This window comes from Rhynchophorus ferrugineus, unplaced genomic scaffold, assembly GCF_030347505.1.
Source record: "Rhynchophorus ferrugineus isolate W39M unplaced genomic scaffold, kcgeb_rfMv2 rfM4, whole genome shotgun sequence".
NCBI lineage: Eukaryota > Metazoa > Arthropoda > Insecta > Coleoptera > Curculionidae > Rhynchophorus > Rhynchophorus ferrugineus.
The window spans coordinates 21294678-21321984 of NW_027472583.1; the positions used below are offsets into that span (position 1 = coordinate 21294678).

Genomic DNA, 27307 nt, shown 5'->3' on the forward strand with positions numbered 1-27307 from the left:
TTTTTTTCTACTTCTCTTCTATTTTACTATTTCTGGTTATTTGTCCTCTATATGCACGATAAACCAGACCGATTCAACAAAATAAATATTCTACGTCCTATATATATGTATCGATCTTGGTAAATATTGTAATAGTACGCAATGCCAGAACAGTAAACAGAAAACATTAAGATTATGATGGGAATGTTTTTTTTTTGGAATGCGAGTTTACTTTATCGGTAGATGCACGTTTAAAAGTTCCTTTGCGTCTCGACCAGCCAACTTAACATCAAGGGACCAGTATTAAGATCGAATTGCTGGGCTCCCTAAACATGGCTGGTAATAGGTCTAACATCATCGACCTATCTGGTTTATTAAGCAAGTACTACAATAAGAACGTTAGAGTAATTAACAAACATATAAAGCAACTTAACAAACCATCTAGCTTTGAACTAACGGCTACTATTAAGATCCAGAATTCCAGAGAAACAGAAATAGACATCTATTTTATGAAGGTATGCGAACGAGATTCAAATGTTAACTTAAGACCAGACCTTTTGGCTAGGTTCAAGAATGAAGTCCAAATGTACGAAACGGTTATTCCAGCTATCACCGATTTCCAAATAAGTAAAGGAATTTCACCATCGAGATTGTATTACAATATATTTCCACCACGTATTGGAGCGAGAATTAGTATTAACTCAAAGAAGAACGTACCGGATAATACTGGTGTGCTCCTTTTGGATAATTTGAACGAAAAGGGGTATATAACCCCAGGAGCAAAAGAAGGTTTAGATTTAGCGAGTTGCCAGATAGTACTTGCAAGAATGGCGCATATGCATGTCGCACCCCTAGTCATGAGGCACATTCGTAAGCATGAGTTCGAAGAAAAGGTAGTTCCTACTCTATTGACCATTCAAAAAGAAAAAAATAAATATTGCCGTCAATATATTAACAAGTTGCTTAATACGGTCCTGGAGTCCAAGAAGATCGCCAAGTACTCGTTGTCGATTGCACAGACTGTTAATATATCCTTATGTAACTATTGCATCGGTAACCCATATGAAAATAGCGACTGGATGACATTGTGTCACCCTAAACTTTACCACAAAAATATTATGATTGCATATGATAATAGAAGACCCATAGCCTGCAAGATACTTGGTTTAAAAAACCTTCAATATTCGAATTGCATTAACGATCTAATCTTTTTTCTCTTTACCAGCGTCAATAATGACCTACTTCAAGAAAGATTTAACTATTTGGCACATTATTATTTTCAATGTATAGAAAACATTTTCCAGGATTACAGATTGCGTATTACCGGTTACACAATAAGCAATTTTCACAAAGAGATGGACACACAAGGTCCGTTAATGTTAGTCAAGATTTTAGAAACATTGGCCGAAACCACATGCAATGAATATGATGCGAATGGCAATCCCGTAGTAGGGCAGATGTTCCAGAAGAAAATGGAATTTGTTTTGGAATTAATGATTTCTCGAGGTTGGTTTAAAAATTAAATCGTAAATATAACCAATTTTCAAAATTTCAAATATTAACATTTAAATATTTTAAAACATATCACTTTTTATTCTGAATGTTTATATTAAAATATGAGGCCATTTTAAAATTTTAAACTAATAAATATTTTGAGATTCACTCGTACATAAATGTAATCAAATTTCGTAATTTTAAATTATAATACTATATTAATATTTTGAAATATATCGCTTTTTAATCTTAAGACATATATTAAAATGTAGCGTAATTTTTAAATTTAAGATTTACTATTCTAGTACAAGACATTTTAAATATATTACCTTTTATTATCGATGTTCATATTATAATCATATATAGTCATTCATTCTCTCAATTTGAAACGTACTAATTATATATAAGAATTTAGGAATTAGTCAGTGTGGAAATATAGTCAATTTTCGTAATTTTGAGTAATAGCATTAAGAAGCAATATTTAAGCATTTTAAAATATAATACTGCTTATTCTCAACGCTTATATTAAATTTTGATAGAATATTCTGCTCTTTTAAAACTTACCATTTTTATATATCGCTGTATTCAAATATAATCAATTCTCGTAATTTTAAATAATAACATTCAGAAATGTTAAAACGCATATTTATACCAACATATGACGTAATTTTTAACTATTTTAAAACTTAAACTTTTATATGCTTATTTAGGGCTTCATTAATATTTAAACTAAAAAATATTTAAAAAAAAATATATATATACTACAATTTATTCTCAACGCTTATATCAAAATACGCAATGATTCTTCTCAATTTTAAATTTTACGTACTATATAGTATCTAAGGATTTTAGGATTAATTGGTAATTAAATATAATAATTCTTCGTAACTTTAACTAATAACATTCAAAAGCTTAAAATATATTAGTATTTATTCTGAAAACATATCATATTTATTCATAAAACCTATATATTAAAACATTTTTCATAGTTTTGAAATTTACCATTATTATATAATGTTTTTGGGATTCATGAATATTCAAATATAATCAATTTTCTAAATATCATTAAGAACAGTTTAGAGTAATATAACTTTTTATTCTCAATGCTTATATTCAATTGTGATGTATTTTTCACATTTTTAAACTTTGCCTATTTTATACCACAAATTTTACAAAATCATTTTTCTAAATTTCAAATAATAATAATCAAATATTTTAAAATATATTGCTTTTTGATCCCGCAGCTTATATTAAAATATTTATAATTTTTCCAATTTTAGTATTCATTAGTCTAACAAAATCTCGGAATTACTCAATTTTATTAATTAAGGAATAAGTATTATTAAGTATAGTACTATTAAGGTATAAGTAGCTTTCATAATTTTAAAATATAATATTAAATGTTTATAAAATGTATAGCTTTTTAATCTCAAAGCTTATATTTAATTAAGACCTAATATTTTATAATATTCAGTTCACATAGAATTTTGGAATTTATCTATAATAAATCATAATTAATGTTCTCTCTTTTAAATAGTAACGTACAAACTTTTTAAAATACATCTTATTAGTTTGTAAACTTTTTAAAATAAGGCTTCATTTTTTATTTTAACAATTTTGAGGTGTATTTTGCCACCGTACACCTTTAATTCCGTTCGTAAATGATTTGATTGAGTAATCAATTAATCTGAGCAACAATCAAAATTTTATATGCTTTTGTGTTAACCATAACAACGAAAATACTAATTAAGCCTATGTTGGGATGCCAGTGCTAAAATTTACTAAAGGATCGAATAAAGAGGCCGACTATCAGGAACAGAATTTATAATAATTATACTCTAATTTTAACACCTTTAGCATTTTGATTTTATTTTAGTTTTACCATCATGTATTTTATATTTTAGTGCAACGTTTGCTTAATAAATTTTAACCTTCTTTTGCTCCCAAAATATATGTTTGTTTTATTTGATGAACCTTGTGAACCTTAGGTAATAATAATATTAAATGCATATATTGTTGGTATTTACTTATTTATTAATTTTTCGACTTTAAGAACCATGAACGTACTTTGGTAAATTTCATATGTATATGAGAATTGAGGGTGGCCACGTAATGAAGTTGACAGAAACTAATGGATTTATTTATGATTTATTCGAGTGATTGACAATTTATAATTGGCAATACAGCTAGTCGAGGGAGCCCGGAGAAAGAACCGTCGAGTTTTTGTTTTTCCTTTTTCCAAGATGACCAGCTAGAACCAAATGGTTTTTTGCTGATGTCGCTTCGGGTTCGGAATAGTGAAGTGCGGGCGGCAGAGATCCTGGGTTACGACTGGGATTGTCGTATATAGTTATTATTATTGTTTAGTTTATTAGTCAATAATGTTTTATAATTATTGCTGGTTTTGGATGGTCTTACATTTTTTTCTACTTCCCTTCTATTTTACTATATCTGGTTATTTGTCCTCTATATGCACGACAAACTAGACAGTTTCAACAAAATAAACGTTCTATGTCCTATATATATTTATCGATCTTGGTAAGTATTGTAATAGTACGGAATGTCAGAACATTAAAGAGAAAACATTAAGATTATGATGGGAATGTTTTTTTTTGGAATGCGAGTTTACTTTACCGGTAGATGCACATTTAGAAGTTCCTTTGCGTCTCGACCAGCCAACTTAACATCAAGGGACCAGTATTAAGATCGAATTGCTGGGCTCCATAAACATGGCTGGTAATAGGTCTAACATCATCGACCTATCTGGTTTATTAAGCAAGTACTACAATCAGAACGTTAGAGTAATTAACAAACGTATAAAGCAACTTAACAAACCATCTAGCTTTGAACTAACGGCTACTATTAAGATCCAGAACTCCAGTGAAGTAGAAATAGTCGTCTATTTTATGAAGGTATGCGAACGAGATTCAAATGTTAACTTAAGACCAGACCTGTTGGCTAGGTTCAAGAATGAAGTCCAAATGTACGAAACGGTTATTCCAGCTATCACCGATTTCCAAAAAAGTAAAGGAATTTCACCATCGAGATTGTATTACAATATATTTCCACCACGTATAGGGGCGAGAATTAGTATTAACCCTAAGAAGAACGTACCGGATGATACCGGTGTGCTCCTTTTGGATAATTTGAACGAAATGGGGTATATAACCCCAGGAGCAAAAGAAGGTTTAGATTTAGCGAGTTGCCAGATAGTACTTGCAAGAATGGCGCATATGCATGTCGCTCCCCTAGTCATGAGGCACATTCGTAAGCATGAGTTCGAAGAAAGGGTAGTTCCTACTCTATTGACCATTCAAAAAGAAAAGAATAAATATTGCCGTCATTATATTAACAAGTTGCTTAATACAGTCCTGGAGTCCAAGAAGATCGCCAAGTATTCGTCGTCGATTGCACAGACTGTTAATATATCCTTATGTAACTATTGCATCGGTAACCCATATGGAAATAGCGACTGGATGACGTTGTGTCACTCTAAACTTTACCACAAAAATATTATGATTGAATACGACAATAGAAGACCCATAGCCTGTAAGATAATCGGTTTAAAGAACCTTCAATATTCGAATTGCTGCAATGATCTGATTTTTTTTCTCTTTACCAGCGTCAATAATGACGTACTTCAAGAAAGCTTTAACTATTTGGCACATTATTATTTTCAATGTATAGAAAGCATTTTCCAAGATTACAGATTGCGTATTACCGGTTACACAATAAGCGATTTTCACAAAGAGATGGACACACAAGGTCCCTTAATGTTACTCAAGATTTTAGAAACATTGGCCGAAACCACATGCAATGAATATGATGCGAATGGCAATCCCGTAGTAGGAAAGAAGTTCCAGAAGAAACTGGAATTTGTTTTAGAATTAATGATTTCTCGAGGTTGGTTTAAAAAGTAAATCGTAAATATAACCAATTTTTAAAATTTCAAATATTAACATTTAAATATTTTAAAACATATCACTTTTTATTCTGAATGTTTATATTAAAATATGAGGCCATTTTAAAATTTTAAACTAATAAATATTTTGAGATTCACTCGTACATAAATGTAATCAAATTTCGTAATTTTATATTATAATACTATATTAATATTTTCAAATATATCGCTTTTTAATCTTAAGACATGTATTAAAATGTAGCGAAATTTTTTAAATTTTAGATTTACTGTTCTAATTCAAAACATTTTAAATATATTAACTTTTATTATCGATATTCATATTATAACCATATATAGTCATTCATTCTCTCAATTTGAGACTTACTATTTATACATAAGAATTTAGGAATTAGTCAGTGTGTAAATGTAGTCAATTTCTGTAATTTTGAATAATAGTATTAAGAATTTTAAAATATAATCCTTCTTATTCTCAACGCTTATATTGAATTATGGTATATTCAAATATAATCAATTCTCGTAATTTTAAATAATAACAAGCAGAAATGTTAAAACACATCACACTCGTCTTACGTGGCTATACCAAAATATGGCGTAATTTTTGTCTATTTTAGAGCTTTTTATATGCTCATTTAGGGCCTCTTTAATTTTCAAACTAAAAAATATAAAAAAAAATTAAAATATATTACGATTTATTCTCAATGTTTATACGAAAATACGCCATGACTCTTCTCAATTTTAAATTTTACGTACTATATAATATCTAAGGATTTTAGGGTTAATTGGTAAATAAATATAATAATTCTTCGTAACTTTAACTAATAGCATTCAAAAGCTTAAAATATATTAGTATTTATTCTGAAAGTATATATTAAAACATTTTTTATAGTTTTAAAATTTACCATTTTTATATAATGTTTTTGGGATTCATGAATATTCAAATATAATCAATTTTCTAAATATCTTTAAGAACATTTTAGAATAATATAACTTTTTATTCTCAATGCTTATATTCAATTATGATATATTTTTCACATTTTTAAACTTTTCCCACAAATTTTACAAAATCATTTTTCTAAATTTCAAATAATAATATTCAAAAATTTTAAAATATATTGCTTTTTGATCCCGCAGCTTATATTAAAATATGGCATAATTTTTTCCAATTTTAAAATTCATCAGTCCAACAAAATCTCGGAATTAATCAATTTTATTTATATAGTACTATTAAGGTATAAGTAGCTTTCATAATTTTAAAATATAATATTAAATGTTTATAAAATGTATCGCTTTTTAATCTCAAAGCTCATATTAAATTAAGACGTAATATTTTACAATATTCCGTTCATATAGAATTTTGGAATTTATCTATAATAAAACATAATCAATTTTCTCACTTTTAAATAGTAACACACACAGTTTTTAAAATAAATCTTACTAGTTTATAAACTTTTTTAAAATATGGCTTCATTTTTTATTTTAACAATTTTTGAGGTGTATTTTGCCACCGTACACCTTTAATTCCGTTCGTAAATGAATTAATTGAGTAGTCAATTAATCTGAGCAACAATCAAAATTTTATATGCTTTTGTGTTCACCATAACAACGAAAATACTAATTAAGCCTATGTTGAGATGCCAGTGCTAAAATTTACTAAAAGATCGAATAAAGAGGCCGAGTATCAGGAACAGAATTTATAATAATTATACTCTAATTTTAACACCTTTAGCATTTTGATTTTATTTTAGTTTTACCATCATGTATTTTATATTTTAGGGCAACGTTTGCTTAATAAATTTTAACCTTCTTTTGCTCCCAAAAAAGTCTTTGTTTTATTTGATGAACCTTGTTAACCTTAGATATTACTGATATAAAATGTTATATCCAAAAACTTATCAGTATATTATATATTTGCATGTATCGTTGGTATTTACTTACTTGCTAATTTTTCCACTTTAAGGATGAAAAAGGTACTTTCGTAAATATTATATGTATATAAGAATTGAGGGTAGGCACGTAGTGAAGTTAACGGAAACTAATGGAATTATTTATGATTTATTCGAGCGGTTAACAATTTACAGTTGACAACACAGCTAGTCGAGGGTGCCCGTAGAATAAAGTGACTATATCGGTTTTTTTTTTTTAAAATTTTTTTTTATAAAGGTCTTTTGCTGATGTCGCTTCGGGTTCGAGATAGTCAAGTGTTTTGAGACCCTGGGTTACGACTGGGATTGCCGTAGTTGGTTTTCTACCGAGATAAGTGGATAAGTAGGGATTTTATCAAGGTGTTTCCGTGTTCTAAGGCTCCTATAGAGAACCTTACACTGGGCATGTTTGTGAAACTCTTCATTCTTCTATGGAATGTCTGATTCGAGGTGAGTGTTGATGTTCCTCATAAACCATGGGGCATAAATAACATGAGTGACGCGCGGACTTTTTTGGATTGGAACACTTGGAGTAGTTGAAGTTGTCTCTTAGAGACACACCTGCACCACACCTGTGCTCCGTAGAGGCAGATAAGACAGACTAGCATTTTATACAGATACGCTTTCGGGGGTACTGGCACATTACTTTGTATGCAGACGATTTGGAAGAGTAGACTATACACGCCAATGCCTTTGCAGATAGCGTGCTGAATTTGGGTTGACCATTGGAACCTGCGGTCGAACTGGAGACCGAGGTATGATACTTCCTGGAGCCACTGGGTAGGGACTTTATCGATTTCGAGGCGATAGGCGCGGAACTCCTTATTGCGGTGGAACAGAATAGCTTGAGTTTTGTTCGAATCTCCCTGCAGCCGCAATAATTTTTACCACGCAATCACCTGGTTCAGTTGAACTTGAAATATATCGTGAATAGCGTCAGGACTGTAACCGGTTGTGGAAAAAGCAGTATAATCTGCATAAAATACTGTATGGGAATATTTGTTGAGTGAGAAATCAGCCATGTAAAGGTTGAACAGGGCAGGGGCTAGTGGAGCACCTTGCGGGACTCCTGCAGAAATCTGTTTTCGAAAGGAGACTGCGTCACCGATTCTCACTTGAAAGGATCTACTGTCCAAGTATGAATCTATTAGGAAGATTAGGTCATTCGCTATACAAAACTAGTTCACTTTGAAGATCAGACCGTTGTGCCATCCTTGATCGAAAGCTTTGGAAACCTCTAAAAAGATGGCTCCAGTTGCTTGATGACTCGAGCAGCTTGATGAAACTGTTTAAAACGTATAATATCATTTTTTTGTCAAGTTTGGAAAGTGAACTAATCAGACTGTCGAGTATCTGTGTCGGTGTTTTTATAGGTCTAGCTCCATCGTTGGGTCTATGATTGAGGGCAAGACTTGGGTATTTTCTCTGTCAGTGTTGAGAATTTCATAATTCTGTAAAAATCTTTTATCTCCTGGAAAGATTATTGTTATCGCTATTTGTTCTGATACAGGATGGCTGCTCACATATAGTTGTTGCTTTTCTTTTAATACTAGGTCAGACAGTTAAAGCCATTTATCTATTATTTTATCATGGACTTTAAAATGATATTACAAAATAAATAGAAAATAAGAAAGATGATGCTGCATTAATAGGAATAACGTCAAGGAGATAAATGCTATTGATATAAATAACTGTAAGCAGTAAATTATCCCAGCTTGCATGTTTGAATTTTGTTTTAAAGTAAATGATAGAAACAACTATCAGAAGTCAATTAGCTTATTCTGCATTTTGTCTTTTAGCCTGCACTTGTATTTGCATTGCATTAAATTTTGCTTTGGTTTTGTTTTGCTTAGTTATTGATTTATATATCTGACAATAGCTTATAACAATCCCTTGTGTTAGCTTAAATTTTACAAAAACCAATAAGCGAAGCCTCTGAACTCTTATGCAAATATTATACTATCGAGTTATGGGTATACTTCTTGGGACACCTAAGAAGTCTTATACATAAAAATTATGCATATATGGCTTCTGACGCCTCTAAACCCTTATGCACATATTGCATTATCGATACTGTCTTTACAATTGAGACAGCTTAAATGACATATTATATAGAAAGCAGTGGTGTACACAATCTATCAAAAACAAAAGACGAAACATAAGTAACTAGTCACCGACTATTGACTGCTTACAAATTTGACAAACATAAGATTTCCTCTCATCTCTACGCCCGTTATTGTTAATTTATTCTTCTTATTATAATGTTTCTGCGCAAACAGCATTCTTAAATTGATTTTGATAATCTTGGCTCGGTCATACGACCAATTCTATGTTTAAATATGATAACGAATTTACAAGAAAACACTTGATATTGGATTTTTATTTTATTTTGTTATTGTTTTTGTAATATTACTTACCGCATTCGTATGATTCTATGACCTACTTTATGTTTTATAACTGAAAACAACTTTATAGGAAGCCAAATAATGGATGCCTGATATTGAATTTTTTTACATCGTTTTTTTATTGTTGTTGCATTATTCCTAAATTTATCTTTCCTAGCGTCTTAGGTCGATCATACAACCAGCTTTATGATTATATCTGATAACATTTTACAGGAAATAACCAGTTATATAGGTCAGTAGAACTATTTTATTATTATAGCTAATACATTTTGAAAAAAATCACAAAGATTTTTTGATAATTTAACTAGCTGTTAACCGTTGTTAAAATACCGTATTTCCGTACCTAGTTAGAAGCCAGATCACGCAGGAAGAAATCGTGCAAATGCAAACAAAATAACGGAGGATGTCTTCTTCTACCCTTCTACCGAGAAAGATTTGCGTGAGTTAACTAATATTAGAGGATTAGTGGAAATACGAATACTAGTTTTGCCTTCCGGGGGAAAGAAGCGTCAATATAATCATCAGGAGCCTAGCGGCCTTCGTACCGACAAAAAAATCAAATTCGAGCTCGAAGCTCTAGTGTTTCACCCCATATTTATTCAATGTTGGTAAACTAAAGACAGCAAACTAATCCAGTGTTTCAACTGCCAACTATTCGGTCACTCCGCTATTGCACGAATCCGACATGTCGCATGAAGGTGCAGGCAAACACGACACGAGGGTTTCGAAAAAGACAAAACATCTCCCGCGAATTACAGCACAAAAGCACAACAAAACCTCCAAAATCGCGATCATCTAAACTCTCAAAAGCATCTACCAAACCCGCTCCCCTCCTAGATCTTAGCCTGGGGAAACAAAGAAGTAGGAATCTCGCAAACAACCTGGCCAACTCCGGTCAAATAGCCCAACAGGCCAATATTTGCATTCCTCAATGGCAGCTTGGTGAATTAAAATAATCTACACCGATGCTCATGCCCGTGATTGGACATCAGACTCATAGATCACTAACGATCATATCCTGGACTGCATAATCAATACGCCATAAGAAAGAGGAGCTTATTGACGCAATGACCAGCCACAACATCGACGTACTTCTGCTCCAGGAAATATTCCTTAAACAATCCATCTATCGGAAATGCACGGATTACAATTGCTCTGAATTCACAAATATGTTGAAAAGAAACGTAACCGAAATTATTGGCTGCAACCTCAACGCATTTAGCCTCATATGAGATAGATATCGAGTTAATCAGGCGGTGATTATCCACTGACTGAGATCGGAACTGTATCTCAAACTGATAATTAAAGCTGAACCGATACGCTACCATAATCTGCACATGCTTCCATCGACAACTAATTTCTTTATAACTCAAAACACGCTCGCAAGACTGCCACCTCCGTAAATCAATTACAATCCCGCATTGCCACCAACCATTAGAGAAATAATTCGCTAAAAGAACAGACTCCACCGAAGGGCTTACGCTACCCTAGATCCAGGAGCTATAAGGGAATCATCCACCTAAGTCCGAGAGGCAGCCAGAGTCTGAAGAGAGTAGAAGTGGGACTCATATATTTTCAATTACTCAATTAGTCTCAATTAATTTCAATTACTTTTCAATACTCGACGTGCCTGCGACTGACATCTGGAGAAGCTCGAAAAGCCTAGCAGAAAAAGTGAAAAAAGACATTCCCTCGCTAAAATCTAGAGGCCGAGTTGTTAGAAAAACAAATGGAATGCATACCTTTCAAAAAAGGCACCGGCGCCATTAAATACAAAAGAGTCATCAGAGTGGCCAACAATCTAAGGAAAATGGCGCCTCTAAATTTCCTTGAAAACTATTTATTTTTAGCCTAATTCAGAAAAAATAATCAGCAAACTCAAATCCAAAAAGCACCTAGATACAACAAAATTTCAGTGTTCAAGCTCAAAAAGCTTCTACATGAGCAGCTTGCGGAATTAACCAACATCATAAATTCCATCATGCGGCTGCAACATTTCTCAAAAATTTAGAATCCCGCACCCGACTCCGAAAAAAGAAGCAGATTCTCCGCCTTCTGTCAAGTCAATCGCACTCAATCGATTTACTGGGCAGAACCCTGAACGTGAGTTCAAAGCCAAATCATCATATAGACCACTAAATTGGCCACAGCAATTCACTTCGCTATGAGCAAAAAGCACAAGAGCTGCGTGGTCCTTTTAGATCTCACAAAAATGTTTGACAAGGTTTGGCATGACGGCATAATTTACAAAGATGAATGATAATCCAACTGCAGTCATTTTTATCGGACAGGCCCTTTCGAGTGAAGATCGGTAAAACGATTTTTAACCCAGGAGTCCCTCAGGGTTCCCTATTAGCCCCACCATTCTTATTTTTTTCATATGACACAGCTTCCTTCCCCACTTTTCGTTCTTTTCGACACCGCTCAGATTGATGATTGATATTTTCGTTGTAGTTACCATCAACTATGTAAAACTAATATTGACTTTTAAATTCTAAACTCTCAGAAAATTTAGATACAGACTAGCATTTGATAAATCAGTTGCTTTTAAATATTTACTTCAATGGAAGACATAGCAAAGGAGGGAGATACCTCACAAATTTATTGAACCTGCTAGTTCAAATCATTTAAATATCACTATTATACATTGGTTGTCAGATGAAAAAAGACATATTGCGACTGGCGATGAAAATTATATATACTACCACAATACCAAAGGCAAAAAGTCATGAATTAGATCATCATAAAATATAAATATATATATATATATATATGAGGGAATCAGCAATTTGTTAATATTAAGAGATTGTAAAACCGAATAAAACTGTTACTGTGGATATCTTCTGACAATAATCAACAAATAAAATGAGGTATTGTTGCAAAGAAAGGCTAGCAATGCGGAGTAACAATATAAAGTAAAAGGTCAAGATTCTCTTGCATTGCAACACAACGTTGTAAGGAATATATTATAAACACGCTATGTTACTTATTAGACATAACGGAGTACTCCTTGGTCAGAACTATGCAGCATGATTTGTCTGCAACATGATTTTGAAATGCTGAAGAGGTGCAAAATTAGATCAATAACATCATCACCCTCTCGGAACTGCAACAGTTTTAGAAAATAATAGAATATAATTTTATTTAGCATATATCTCACAATTTTTTGAAATATAAACCTCTTTAAATTAAAAAAAAGTGTTTAGTACACATGCAAAGACCCTCGTTTTACATGGTTTTCATTATAACTTATTGTCCCCTATATACGCCATAAACCAGACTGATCCAAGAAAATAAACATTCTATGTCCTATATATGTTTATCGGTCCATGTAACTATTGTAACAATACACAATATCAGAATATTAAAGAGGAAACATGAAGGTTATGCCGAGAATGTTGCGGTATTTGGAATGTGAGTTTACTTTATTGATAGATGTTCGTTTAGAAGTTCCTTTGCGTCTCGACCAGCCGACTTAACATCAAGGGACCAGTATTAAGATCGAATTACTGGGCTCCCTAAACATGGCTGGTAGTAGGTCTAATATCATCGACCTACCTGATATATTAAGCAAGTACTATAAGAACAACGTTAAAATAATTCAAGAACGTATAAAGCAACTCAAAAAACCGTCTAGTTTTGAACTAACGGCTACCATTAAGACACAATATTCCCGTGACACCGAAATAGTAACTTATTTTATGAAAACATGCGAACGAGACAGGAATATCACATTTCGTACAGACCTCTTGTCTAGGTTCAAGAATGAAGTGGAATTCTACGAGTCAATTATTCCAGCCATAACCGACTTCCAAATAAGTGAAGGGATTTCCCCAGCGAGATTGTATTACAATATATTTCCAACACGTATCGGAGCGAGGATTAGTGATAACCCAAACAGGAGAGTACCGGATGATACTGGTGTGCTCCTTTTGGAGAATCTAAAAGAAAAGGGGTATATAACCCCAGGAGCAAAAGAAGGTTTAGATTTAGCAAGTTGTAAGATAGTACTTGTAAGAATGGCGCATATGCATGTCGCTCCCCTAGTCATGAGGGACATTCGTCCGCATGAGTTCGAAGAAAAAATCGTTCCTACTCTAATGACCATCCAACCAGAAAAGAATACTTATTGCCGCCAATACATTAACAAGTTGCTTAATATGGTCCTGAAGTCCAAGAAGTTCGCCAAATATGCTCGGTCAATTACAAAAGCCGTCGATATGTCCTTATGTAACTATTGCATTGGTAACCCACATGAAAATAGCGACTGGATGACTTTGTGTCACTCAAAAGTTTACAACACAAATCTGATGATAGCCTATAACAAGAAAAAACCCATAGCCTGCAAGATACTCGGTTTAAAAAACCTTCAATATTCGAATTGCATTAACGATCTTATATTTTTTCTCTTTACCAGCGTGGATAATGACGTACTTCAAGAAAGCTTTAACTATTTGGCGCATTATTATTTTCAATGTATAGAAAATATCTTTGAAGATTACAGATTGCTTGTTACTGGTTACACAATAGCCGATTTTCACAAAGAAATGAACACACAGGGCCCCTTAACGTTAGTCAAGATCTTAGAAGCGTTGGCTGAAATTACATGTAACGAATACGATGCAAATGGCAATCCTATAATAGGGCGCACGTTCCAGAAGAAATTGGAATTTGTTTTGAAAATAATGATTTCGAAAGGATGGTTTACAAAGTAATTCGTAAATATAACCAATTTTTAAAATTTCATATATTAACCTTTACATATTTTAAAACATATCACTTTTTATTCTCACTGTTTATATTAAAATACGAGGCCATTTTAAAATTTTAAACTAATAAGTATTCTTATATCCATTCGTACATAAATGTAACCAAATTTCGTAATTTTAAATTATAATACTATATTAATATATTCAAATATATCGCTTTTTAGTCTCAAGACATATATTAAAATATAGCGTAATATTTCAAATTTAAGATTTACTGTTTTAACGCAAGAGCTTTTAAATATATCGCCGCTTATTTTCAGTGTTCGTATTATAACAAAATATAATCATAAGTATAATATCACTTCTATCAATTTTGAAATTTACTTATTTCATATAACCATTTAGGTACTAGTCAAAGTGTAAATAAAAAATCAATAAATATAAAACGTGTAAAAATAATAAGACAGGATTAGTGAGAATGTAAATAAAAACCTTTTTCGTAATCTTGAGTAATAGCATTAAGAATTTTAAAATATAGTACTTCATATTCTCAACGCTTATCTTTATAATGCAATATTATGGAATTTTAAAATTTACCATTTTTACACAAAGATTTTGAGATTCGTCGATATTCAAATATAATCAATTCTCGTAAGTAATAACATTCAGAAATTAAAAAAAATACTTCCCAAATATAATGTTTATACCAAGGTATAACTTGAGCTTTATCTATTTTAAAGCTTACTATTATTATATGACTGTTTTAAGACTCATTAATAATTAAATATAATTAGTTTACATAACTTCCATCAACATTCATACTCAAACATTATAAAATATATTACAGTTTATTCTCAATGTTTATAATAGAATACGCCATTATTTTTCTCTTTTAATTTTTACGACCTATATATATCAGGTTTTTAGGATTAATTAGTATATATTAGTAAAGTATATATTAAAAAGTAATTGTTCACATGTAATTCATATAATCATATAAGTTTTAAAATTTACCATCTTTATATAATGTTTTTGGGATTCATCAATATTCAAATATAATCAATTTTCTAAATTTGAAATAATATTAAGAACATTTTAGTATAATAGAGCTTTTTATTCTAAATGCTTGTATTCAAATGTGATGTAATTTTTTACAATTCTAAATTTTACCTTTCTTATACAACAATATTGACATTCATCAATATTTAAATGTAATCATTTTTCTAAATTTTAAAGAATAATCTTAAAAAATTTTAAAATATATTGCTTTTTGATCTCAGAGCTTACATTAAAATAATCCATAATTTTTGACAATTTTAAAATATATCATTCTAACGCAATTTTTGAATATATCAATTCTATTAATTAAGGTATAAGTATTATTAACTATAGTGGAGTATAAGTAATTTTCATAATTATAAATAATAATGTTTCTGTGTAATCTCAATGTTTATAAAATATATCGCTTTTTAATGTCTTATATTAAAGTATAGGGTAAGTTTTTCAATTTTACAATATACCGTTCATGTGCTTTTTTGAAATGTATCTATACCTAAACATAATTAATTTTCTCACTTTTAAATAACAATATTCAAAATGTTTAAAAAAATATTTTTATTACGAAAGCTTAATTGAAATATCACGTCATTGTTTGTTTTAACAATTTTTGGGGTGTATTGTGCCACTTTTATTTTTTGTAATTGATATCATTGAGTGTCAATCAATCTGAGCAACAATCAAAATTTTATATGTTTTTATGTTAACAATAACAAGAAAAATATTAATTAAGCCTATGTTGGGATGCCAGTGCTGAAATTTACCAAAGGATAGAATAAAGAGACCGATTTTCAGAAACAGAATTTATAATAATTATACTCTAAGTTTAACAAATTTAGCATTTTCATTTTATTTGAGTTTTACCACCATGTATTTTATATTTTTGTGCAACGTTTGCTTAATATATTTTAACCTTCTTTTGCTCCCAAAAATTTATTTGTTTTATTTAAGCAACCCTATTAACCTTTGATATTACTGGTATAAAATGTAATATGTAAACTATAACTTATCATTATGTTAAATGTTTGAGTTTATTCTTTGTACTTACTTACTCACTTGATAGTTTTTCAATTTTCCAAAAATGACATTAATATACATTAACTGTTTTTTTAAATTTAATATGTACTAGTGAACACACATTCATATAATTAGGATTAAGTTAGTAATTTGATTAATGGTAATTTGTTAAGCGTTTGACAGAATCAAACACTTAACTTAATCTTATATTAATTTAGTGATTACGACATAAATATATTAAATAGTTATAAATGTCTTCATTTAACGAAAATACAAGGTTACTTTTATGTTAACTCCCCATAATTGACAAAATATTAATGAATTTTAAAATACTAACAAAACGTGACAATACGAAATTATGTTTTTCAATTTTCCAAAAATGGCATTAATATACATGAACTGTTTTTTTTTAATTTAATGTGTACTAGTGAACACACATTCTATTAAGTTAGTAATTTGATTAATTGTGTTAAGCGTTTGACATCAAACACTTAACTTAGTCTTATATTAATTTAGTGATTACGATATAAATATATTAAATAGTTATAAATGTCTTCATTTAACGAAAATACAAGGTTACTTTTATGTTAACTCCCCATAATTGACAAAATATTCATGAATTTTAAAATACTAACAAAACGTGACAATACAATATTATGATTATAATTAAGGTTACCTTTAAAACATTAATAGCTTCATAACACCAAATTTAAATAATAATTTAAGTATACATGTTAAATATATTGTACTTTTTGTTTAATTTTATATGTTGAATAATAAATAAAACAATAGTTATAATTAAGAGAGGTGTATTAAAGAAACTTACTGCTACAAAACTACTACAAACATTAAATTTTATTAAATTAATAACGTTTCTCTTACAGTTTATTTTTTATTTTTGCAATTTATAAATGTATATTAATGGAATGTAATTACTACAGATTTTCCAAAAATTGAGGTCTATTAAGTAAATAATGAAAATAATTGATAAAATATTCGGAGAATAAAATGTCATTAAACACCTTAACATTTATCAATGCTTTAAAATGTTTACAAACGTACTGTTTAATTTGAAATAATTTATAATAATTTGTAATTGAATACAATTAAACAATTTACAATTGAAAAGTCCTCAGCCTACCATAGCAAAACAGATTTTTTTGGCAAAATTTGTTTTTTTTTAATTCAACATAATTCCCTTCAAGAGTGATACACTGATTATAGCGACCATCCAACTTTTACCATTTTTGTAGTACCGTTTAATATAGGCCTCAGTTTCGGCGATCACCTGTTCGTTCGACGAAAATTTCTTCCCAGCAAGCATTCTTTTGAATATGTAATAGTGGCTGTTGATGGTCCTTCCTTTTTCAAGGTAGTCAGTGAAAATTATTCCACACGTATCCCAAAATACAGACGCCATAATATTGCCAGCTGACTGTTGCGTTTTCCCACGCTTTGGAGCGGGTTCATCGTGTGCAGTCCACTCGGGTTACTGTCGATTGGACTCGGAGTGAAATGATGGAGCTATGTTTCAACCATTGTCACATATCGACGCAAAAAGTCGGGTTTATTACGTTTGATCATGTTCAAACACTCCTCCGAATCATAAACTCGTCGTTTTTTTTTTGGTCAAAAGTGAGCTCGCGCGGCACCCACTTTATACAAAGCGGTATCATACCCAAATATACGTGAATGATATGGTGTACACGTACTACTGCACACTTTAGAGTTCCTGCTATTTCATTCAATTTCAATTTACGGTCATTCAAAATTTTTAATGTTTTTATCGATGACAACATCTTTTGGGCGTCCACTGCGTTCACCGTCTTCGATGCTCATTTCACCACGTCTAAACTTAGCATACCAATCCTTGATGGTTGATTTTACTGGGGCAGTGTCCGGAAACTCGGCATCAAGCCAAGTTTTTGCTTCAACTGTGTTCTTTCTATTCAAAAAGCAATATCTTATCAACACGCGAAATTCATTTTATCCATTTTTTTCACACTAACAAAAGTTGCTTCACTCAAAATGCTATAATGCACAAACGTCGAACGCATCTTTGAGGGTTAGGGCTAACGAAAAAATATATGCATTTAATTCTAGTGGCGCCATCTATGTGTCCGGCCGGGTACTTTTTAATTGGCCTTTGGGGTATATAGTCCTTATCTATTATACATATTTTCTTACTTATTAATAAAAAAAATTTTGCTCAATTAAAATTTTATAAAACTATTTTATAACTGTTAATATTAATTTTAAGTTTTAATGCCAAATTAACGTATTTATTTATTACCTGCAGTATTCGGTTAGTGCTTTGTTCAGAAATTCATTAACCAATGAAACATACAGTTAACCAGAAATCAATACGATTAAAATGTACACGAAAATCTTAACAACTTTTAGAATAATAATTGGTTAAAGGATTTACCATGTCTCAAGAACCTTAACAATTAATGACAGTCCTTCAGAAAGAACAATTTTTTATCATTTTCTTCACCAGAGAAATTAAATTAATATTGTGATTTTAAAGATCTGAATACCTCTTAAGTAAAGAAAACAGAAGTTATTTATTATTCTTGAATTTTCTTAATCTATGCTGCTTCACAGCTGTTTATACCTTCCGATAAAGTCGGCATATTAATTTGTTTTCTCTCCAAAATATGTAAAATATAAATTTCCATTACCATACTATTCTTAATCGTTTTTTATCCAAATTTGCCATAGCTCTTTAATAATTCCAACAATACGGGATTAACCGAAACTAAACCAAAACACTGGTTAAAATTAAATAACTTCGTTTAATAATCTTTTTATCACTGCACGTTGCATTTTCATATAGTTTAAAACATAAAAAACAAACATTCATTTAATTTTAACGAACACTATATATTATATGAATCAGAGATAGCGCTGCGATCGTAACACGTGATTGACTAGTTTAATTTAATAGAACAATTGGTTGAACAACAAATGTGCGAACGCAATCATTTTTGGAGTGGTATTTTAAGTGTTTGAAGCATTTTTGGACACTTTTTTGGGCATATTTTCTGTGTTACATTAATTGTTTCTAAATTATTAATCAACATAAACGTAAATTGCAATCCTTTCTGATAGTGAAAAATGTTGATTACCTAAAGTTTATTCATTGATCTGATTAATTGGTAATTAGTTGATATAGCCTATTCATAATAACAATGTTTAACATATTGCTTGGCGCAATTTATAAATTCGTTATAAAGAATATAACAATATTTTCCTTGTCATTTTATTCTAGTTAATAAGGGAGGCAAAGCTGTCGGGTACGCTCGAACATATAACCGAATCAACCTTCGAAAGTCTTCCGGTTGTTAATTGTCAGCAAAATGATTAAATATTAAAATACTGCGGTTTTAATTGAAAATATTTTTTAGTCACAGAAGTTAGAACCCCTAACTAGTAGTTTTAGTTTTAGTATTATCTTTCCAGGTCAAGATCAGGGAATCACTTTCCAGTCGTAAACAAATCGATGCTGGCGTACCACAAGGTTCCCCGCTGGCCCCAGCCTTATTTAACCTCTTTATTTCAGATCTGCCAAGAAAAAAGCACATTGACGTCGCGTTTTACGCTGACGATACTGCTTTCTCCACGGCCGCCAGGTTCGAAGTTAATTCATGAAACTTTACAGAAGCAGCTCGTTCATGCGGTCAAGTGGTTCAAATTCTGGAGGTTGCAATCAACCCCCTGAAAACCCAGGCCATTATTTTCCATAAGAAGCGTTACGCACTGCGCGTCTCGCAACTTAAGATCGACACCGCAATAATTCCATGGCTGGATAACGTCACGTATCTAGGTCTTCAGTTCGACCGGCGGTTCGGTTGGCATTCCCGAATCCAGAAAGCAATCCAAAAAGGTTCGGGGATAGCAAACCTGCTATCTTCTCTGATCTGCCCTTCTAGCAGACTTCCCATCTCCATCAAATGCTTATTTTACAAGATGTTAATTCGAGGTCCATACTCCTCTACGGATCTAATGTCTACTTCAAGTTTGTTATACCCAACCAGGTCAAACGGCTTCAAGTTTTCCAAAATAAACTCCTCAGGAGAATATTAAACGCTCCATGGTTTGTCAGAAATAATCAAATTCATAGGGAAACTGACACTCCAGAAACCAAGCACTTCATATCTCAATCATTCCACAAATAACAACTCAGCTCAAGTTCTTCTGAAAACGCGCTTGTTCGCGAGCTGGTCGACATGCTGGGAGCTTAGCACCGCGTCACCGCCAAGCTCCCCCCTTTTCCAGGCTGATACATACAACAGTATCCAGTTGTGTGTTAACTCAGATTCGCGAATCAATAGAATCGCCGGGCCCTCGTGCCCATTAACTGCTGCACGATCAGCGGGTGCCATATCCCCAAATTTAATGCAGTAGCAGTAGCGATCCACAGGGGTCAACTATGAGGCTATTTCGGTTTATTGTATTGGTAAGCCCAGAGGCAGTTCCACATAACCCGGTCCAACTAGTCACTTCAGGGCAAGTCTCCGCGACCAGGTATGCGTCATGCATTCCACCGCCTGGTTTTTAGGCCAGAACAAAAAAGACTAACTCTTATACGGATATTGCAAATGTGTTACGGTGAATACGGTGATGAAATCTAGTTATATCAGGAAGGATATATACATGTAGATACACACATACACACCAAACTAAGGGGAAATAGAGTGATATCAAAATTCCTTTTGAAGTAAACCCTGAAACGAAGAAAACAAGAACTGAACGTAAAAGGTAAACATGTCCCTAATGAAAGTGAAATACATTACTTGGATATATAATTGTTAATTAGGTGGATCCACAGAATATCACTACACAAAAAAACGTGGCAAGAAATGTGTCTAATCCAGCAGATATAATTAAACACCCTAATCTAGAAACTATTATAACTGTATAATTAATTGTAGTTCCAGTCCTTCGATAATATATGCAATAGATGTACTATATTGTTAAAATATAACAACGAAATAAAAATGTTATCAGGTATAATTTATTTAGATCAGAATTTTATGTCAGAGCCAAAATGAACTAAGTTTTATTTCTAAAGAATGAAAGTTTTTACGTCATCAATTTAGATGAATCTAGTTTTATTGAACGAACTATATATTACTCATTGCTGGTGAGTCGTTGATTGAGAAATGTGAATAAATGATAATAAAACCGTCTATCAGCGTAAAAGGTTATTTAATTTGCTATAAATCTGCTTTTTTATTTTGGTTTCGAAATTATATCAGACAAATCAGAAAGATTTTAAAAAATCGGAAACGTTTCAAATATGTTGGTCCGTCCTTGTAAATGATTCAGAATGTTAAATTATATCTCGGCATAAATACGTCAGATATATGCGGAGAATGTTCCTATTTTGCCGACTACAAGTTTTCTTTATCGATAAACATACGTTCGGAAATCACTTTTCTGTCTTGTATTGCTAAAAGAACATCAACTTAGTAGTCACAACATCTGACTACTACGCTATTCGGTCATGGCTAAACTTCACAGAGTTGTTAACTTAAGAAATATCCTAAGTAAATACCACGGAATTAAAATGAAGATTATTGAGGAAGACCTAATACTACACCGGAAACCAACACTTTATAAACTCCGGGTCTTTATCAAAAATAAGAAAGCGAAAACACGGGAGGAGCTTTTCTATTTTGTGAAAACATGCGAACAAGATGTGAAAGTCAACATTCGTGTATGTCTGTTATCCGGATTTGAGACCGAGGTTCAATTTTATCTCACAGCCGTTCCAGCCATGACCGAATTTCAGCGAAGAAATGGTATATACGCACGAACATACCAAACTTTGTTCCCCAAATGCATCGAAGCACGAATAAGTGCAGAGCAAGACAAGCGTATATCCGATGAAACTGGTGTTCTAATATTTGAACATCTGGGTAAGATGGGCTATACGGACCCAAACCCTAGGGAAGGTTTAACTATATCAGCCTGTGAAATAGTACTAGCAAACCTAGCAGAGATGCATGCTACTCCAATAGCAATGCGCATTCTCTGTCTGGATGATTTTATGACCAAAGTCGTTCCCTGTCTAATCACTACCACTCAACCAGAAAGCAGTTTCCGTTCCTATAAGAAAATCGATGAGATGCTTGAAGAATTAGGGGAGTTCGACTTCGAAATCAAAACCTATCTGCCGACCATTAAAAGAGCGATTAAATTTGCCGAACACAACGTGTTATCTAATGACACTTTCTCAGACGAATCGTGGATGACCTTGTGTCATTCTAACTTTTCTCTCTCAAACCTGATGATAAAATATGATAAAATAACTGGTATAACCACCGGCTGCAAAATACTAGACTTCCAGTCACTGCAATATTCCGATTGTTTTACCGATTTACTATTTTTTCTCCTAACCAGTGCAGAAACTAATCTTTTTAAAAGCTTTGATTTTATGCTAGAGTGGTATTATAATTCTTTCGTTCAAGTCTTAATGGAATACGATATAGATCTCACCGATTACAGTCGCGACCATTTTGAGTATTATATTAATCGTCAGGCACCAAACTTAATTATTAAAATATTGCAGTCTTTACCGTATATTATGTGCAAACGTTACAGAGACGATGGCGAACTTATGTTAAACGACAACTTCAAGCAGAGAATGCGAGATATAATATTCCTGTTTATCTCGCGAGAGTGGATTGATGACTAAAAATGCCATGCAATTGATATTGGAAACTTCAATCTTATTGAAATTTTTAAAATATCTTTGCCCGAGTAAAACTTATAACGGACACCTTTATTCGATTTTAAAATCTTAAAATTTTTAAATCCACATTTATTCATATCTAGATGTATTCTTGTACTTCGATCTCTACCGTAATTTTTAAATATAACATTTTAAGCTTTTGAAAACTAATCGCTTGTTCTATATTTTGGATATCTTGAAAATTATATTGTGAAAAAAAATTAAAAAAAATTAAAAAATGTCTTCAAAATAATATAGAAATAAATTTTTATATTCTTATTGTTAGTGATATTAATCTTTTTTATTGGTGTTTATTTGGATCCATTTTTCAAAATTCAGATGCTTCACATAAACTAGAAATAAGGAAATAATGCAGGTAGACAATCATAGTTGCGAGATCAGGATATGAAGATGATGAGGGATAATCTGCTTTTGTTACGACCACCATTACCAAATGACAGATTGACAGAGACGCTAATCCATTTCAATCAATGTTAATAGGTGTTTCAAATTTAAATTCTTGGTGTATTTTCGAATTTTCTTCCATAGATGTAATTTATATTCAGTAAATATAAATCTTCCTAGGCAGCATTCATTTCTTGTTTTATTTATATGATATCCTTTATGTCACAAACATTTATATTTCTACCAAAATGTATGAATACGAGAGTGTACTTATATATCCTTTTATATTATTATTATTTTTCATATTAATTTAATTTTAAATTTATAATATTTAGTTATGTTTTATTTTATTTTATTCATTGATTGGTTATTGTTTATTTATATAATTTATGTTTGTATCATATATTTATTTTGTGCAAATTTATTCCGGTTTATATTAGTCCATTAGGATCAATTTAAAATCTATAAAAAGAGTCCTAATTAAATAATGTACATTTAAAGTTGTAAAATAATAATAAAATCTATAATATACAGTAATCATTCAAAACAAATGAACAAAAATGTTAGCAAACATATTTAGTTTATTTTAACATTATAGAACATCTAATGCATATATTATCGAAGAACTTAAACCACAACTAAGAACACGGGTATGATAGTTTGTAGATGTTTTATTATATTAACATTGAACTCTTTCCACATCACCCATGAGGTAGAGTTCCAAACGCGCTTTTTTATGTAGTGGTATTCCCCTGGAGGCCTAATCCACCTAATTAACAATTATATATCAAAGTAATAGATTTTACTTTCATTCGAGAGCATATTTAGCTTTTTACGTTTAGTACTAACTAATTAACTAGCTCTATCTTCGTTTACCACCGCCTCGATAGATCTCTCAGTGAACTATCGTTGGAACATTTTTACATTTTAGTGACTTTCTTAGATACTTTTTGAAGTCGGTTTATTTTTTTTTGTTTTTGTAAAAATATTCTAGTTAATTCTTTTCGGTGTTACATATTTACTCATTAAATTACGCAACTATTTTATTAAGTATTAGAGTAGATAACTCAAGTAAAAGCAGAGCCGGTAGAAGGAGATTATGAAAAATAAGGAATGTTTCAGGTGTTGGGGCTCGCTACCTAGTCTAGGTGATTTAACAAAGGTTGCAACCAAACTAAAAGAAAGTTGCTGCCTGATCCGCGGACCCTCGAAAAATATTATTTCCTTCGTCAAACGCTGAAAGCCATGCGGCAAACACTTAAACGCATAAGCAAAGTGCATGCGCACTGCGATAATTTTGAAACCTGTTCGATCAGAATTTTCGCCGAATTCGGCTCTGCTCATGAGCATTTTCAATTTTCTCTCGAAATTCGGCCCGAATGCTCAGGACTGTACCCACCAATTTGATATGACGGAATAGCCCTTGGTCAGATACATGCAGCATAATTTGTCTGGCATATAATATTGATATTCTGAAAAAGGGCGAAATAGAATCGATAATGCAAACGCTATTAAAATAATATAATACTTTCTACACTGTAAAAGTTTTAGAAACTACTGAAGAATATTTTGATTAACATATATTTTACCATTTTTTAATATAAATCTTCTTAAAGCGAAGTCATGATTATAATACATGCAAGGACCTAATATTGTTCGTTTTACATGGCTTCGATTTTTGTTTATTTTTCTACTCTTATTTTGGTGTTTCCTTTTATTGTCCCTTATATACACGATGAACCTAATCAATCCAAGAAAATAAAAGACCTAAATTTGTTTATCGATCCTTGTAACTACAGCAATAATTCGAATTATTAAAATATTAATGAGAAAACATTAGGGCTATGCTTGGAATGTTCTCGTTCTTTTTATTTCTAGAATGCGAGTTTACTTTATGGTTAGAAGTACGTTTGGAAGTTCCTTTGCGTCTCGACCAGCCAACATAACATCAGGGGACTAGTATTAAGATCGAATTACTGGACTCCCTAAACATGGCTGGTTGTAGGTCTAACATCATCGACCTACCATGTATATTAAGAAAGTACTATAAGAACAACACTGAAATAATTGAAGAGAGTATAAAGCAACTTTACAAACCATCTAGCTTTGAACTAACAGCTACCATTAAGATAGAGCATTCCCCTGGAATAAGAAAAGTCATCTATTATATGAAGATACGCGAACACCATACCAACATTAACATACGAAGCATGGCTAGGTTCAAGAATGAAGTCGAGATCTACGGATCAGTTATTCCAGCTATTACCGACTTCCAAATAAGTAAAAGAATTTCTCCAACGAGATTGTATTGCAATATATTTCCATCATGTATAGGAGCGAGAATTAGTATTATCTCATATAGGACCGCACCAGATGATACTGGTGTGCTCCTTTTGGAGAATCTGAAAGGAAAAGGGTATATAAACCCAGGAGCAAAAGAAGGTTTAGATTTAGCAAGTTGCGAGTTAGTACTTATAAGAATGGCGCATATGCATGTCGCTCCCCTAGTCATGAGGCACATTCGTCCGCGTGACTTCGAAGAAAAAGTCGTTCCTACTCTAATGACCACTCAATTAGAAAAGAATACTTATTGCTATAAATATGTCAACAAGTTGCTCAGTATGACCCTGAAGTCGAAAAAGATCGCTAAATATTCTCCGTTGATTATAATGAGCATTGATAATTCCGTATGCAATCATTGCGCTGGTAACCCATACGAAAATAGCGCCTGGATGACTTTGTGTCACTCTAAACTTTATAATACAAATCTTATGATAGCATATCACAACAGCATGCCCATAGGTTGCAAAATACTTAATTTAAAAAATTTTCAATATTCGCACTGCTGTAACGATCTATTATTTTTTTTATTTACCAGCGTTGATAATGAAGTACTTCAAGAAAAATTTGACTATTTGACCGATTATTATTTTACTTGTTTTGAAGATATGTTAAAAGAATACAAAGTGCGTGCTACTGGATACACGAAAGATGAATTTCACAAAGAAATGGCGAAACAATGCCCTTTAACATTCATCAAGATTTTAGAGGCATTGGCTGAAACGACATGCAAGAAATACGATGCAAAGGGTAATCCTATAATAGGCAGCAGGTTCCAGAAAAAGTTGGAATTTGTTTTGGACTTTATGATTTCCCGAGGATGGTTTGGTTTCGTAATTGATAAATCGTAAATATAATCAATTTTTAAAATTTCATATATTTATATTCACTTTCGTTTTTAAATTTTCAGTTTAAACATATTACATTTTAATCAATTTTTCAAATTTAAAAATTAATCTACATATATAAATATATCGCTTTTTAATATAAAAACTCTTATTAAAATATAAGCATGTAGTTAAGATTCATATAATAAACTAATATAATACCATTTTTCTCAATTTTCAAATTTATAAGGCTTTAGGTATTAGTCAGTGTATAAATATAATCAACATTCGTAATTTTGAATAATAGTATTAAGATTTATAAAATATAGTATTTCTTATTCTCAACGCTTATATTAAATATGATATTCTGCTATTTTAGAATTTAGAAATATAATCAATTTTTACGATTTTAAATAATAATGTAGCCATTTTGGAATTCATTAATATTCAAATATAATCAACTTTACTATAAATTTTAGATAACATTAA

The 27307-nt window shown here is 31.4% G+C and overlaps 3 protein-coding genes across 3 annotated transcripts; all 3 read left to right on the forward strand.

The window, feature by feature from the left end:
- Positions 1–311: 311 nt before the first annotated feature.
- Positions 312–1502, forward strand: LOC143196319 (uncharacterized). Its single transcript, XM_076403983.1, has one exon. The coding sequence runs from the start codon at positions 312–314 to the stop codon at positions 1500–1502; it is 1191 nt and encodes a 396-aa protein (XP_076260098.1).
- An 11665-nt stretch (positions 1503–13167) lies between these two features.
- Positions 13168–23329, forward strand: LOC143196320 (uncharacterized). The gene is made up of 2 exons (XM_076403985.1): positions 13168–14433; positions 21998–23329. The coding sequence occupies exons 1-2, from the start codon at positions 13247–13249 to the stop codon at positions 23208–23210; spliced, it is 2400 nt and encodes a 799-aa protein (XP_076260100.1). The 5' UTR covers positions 13168–13246; the 3' UTR covers positions 23211–23329.
- Positions 23330–25642: 2313 nt separating this feature from the next.
- On the forward strand, positions 25643–26842 carry LOC143196321 (uncharacterized). Its single transcript, XM_076403986.1, has one exon. It carries the CDS (start codon positions 25643–25645, stop codon positions 26840–26842), a length of 1200 nt encoding a protein of 399 aa, XP_076260101.1.
- The last annotated feature ends 465 nt before the right edge of the window (positions 26843–27307 follow it).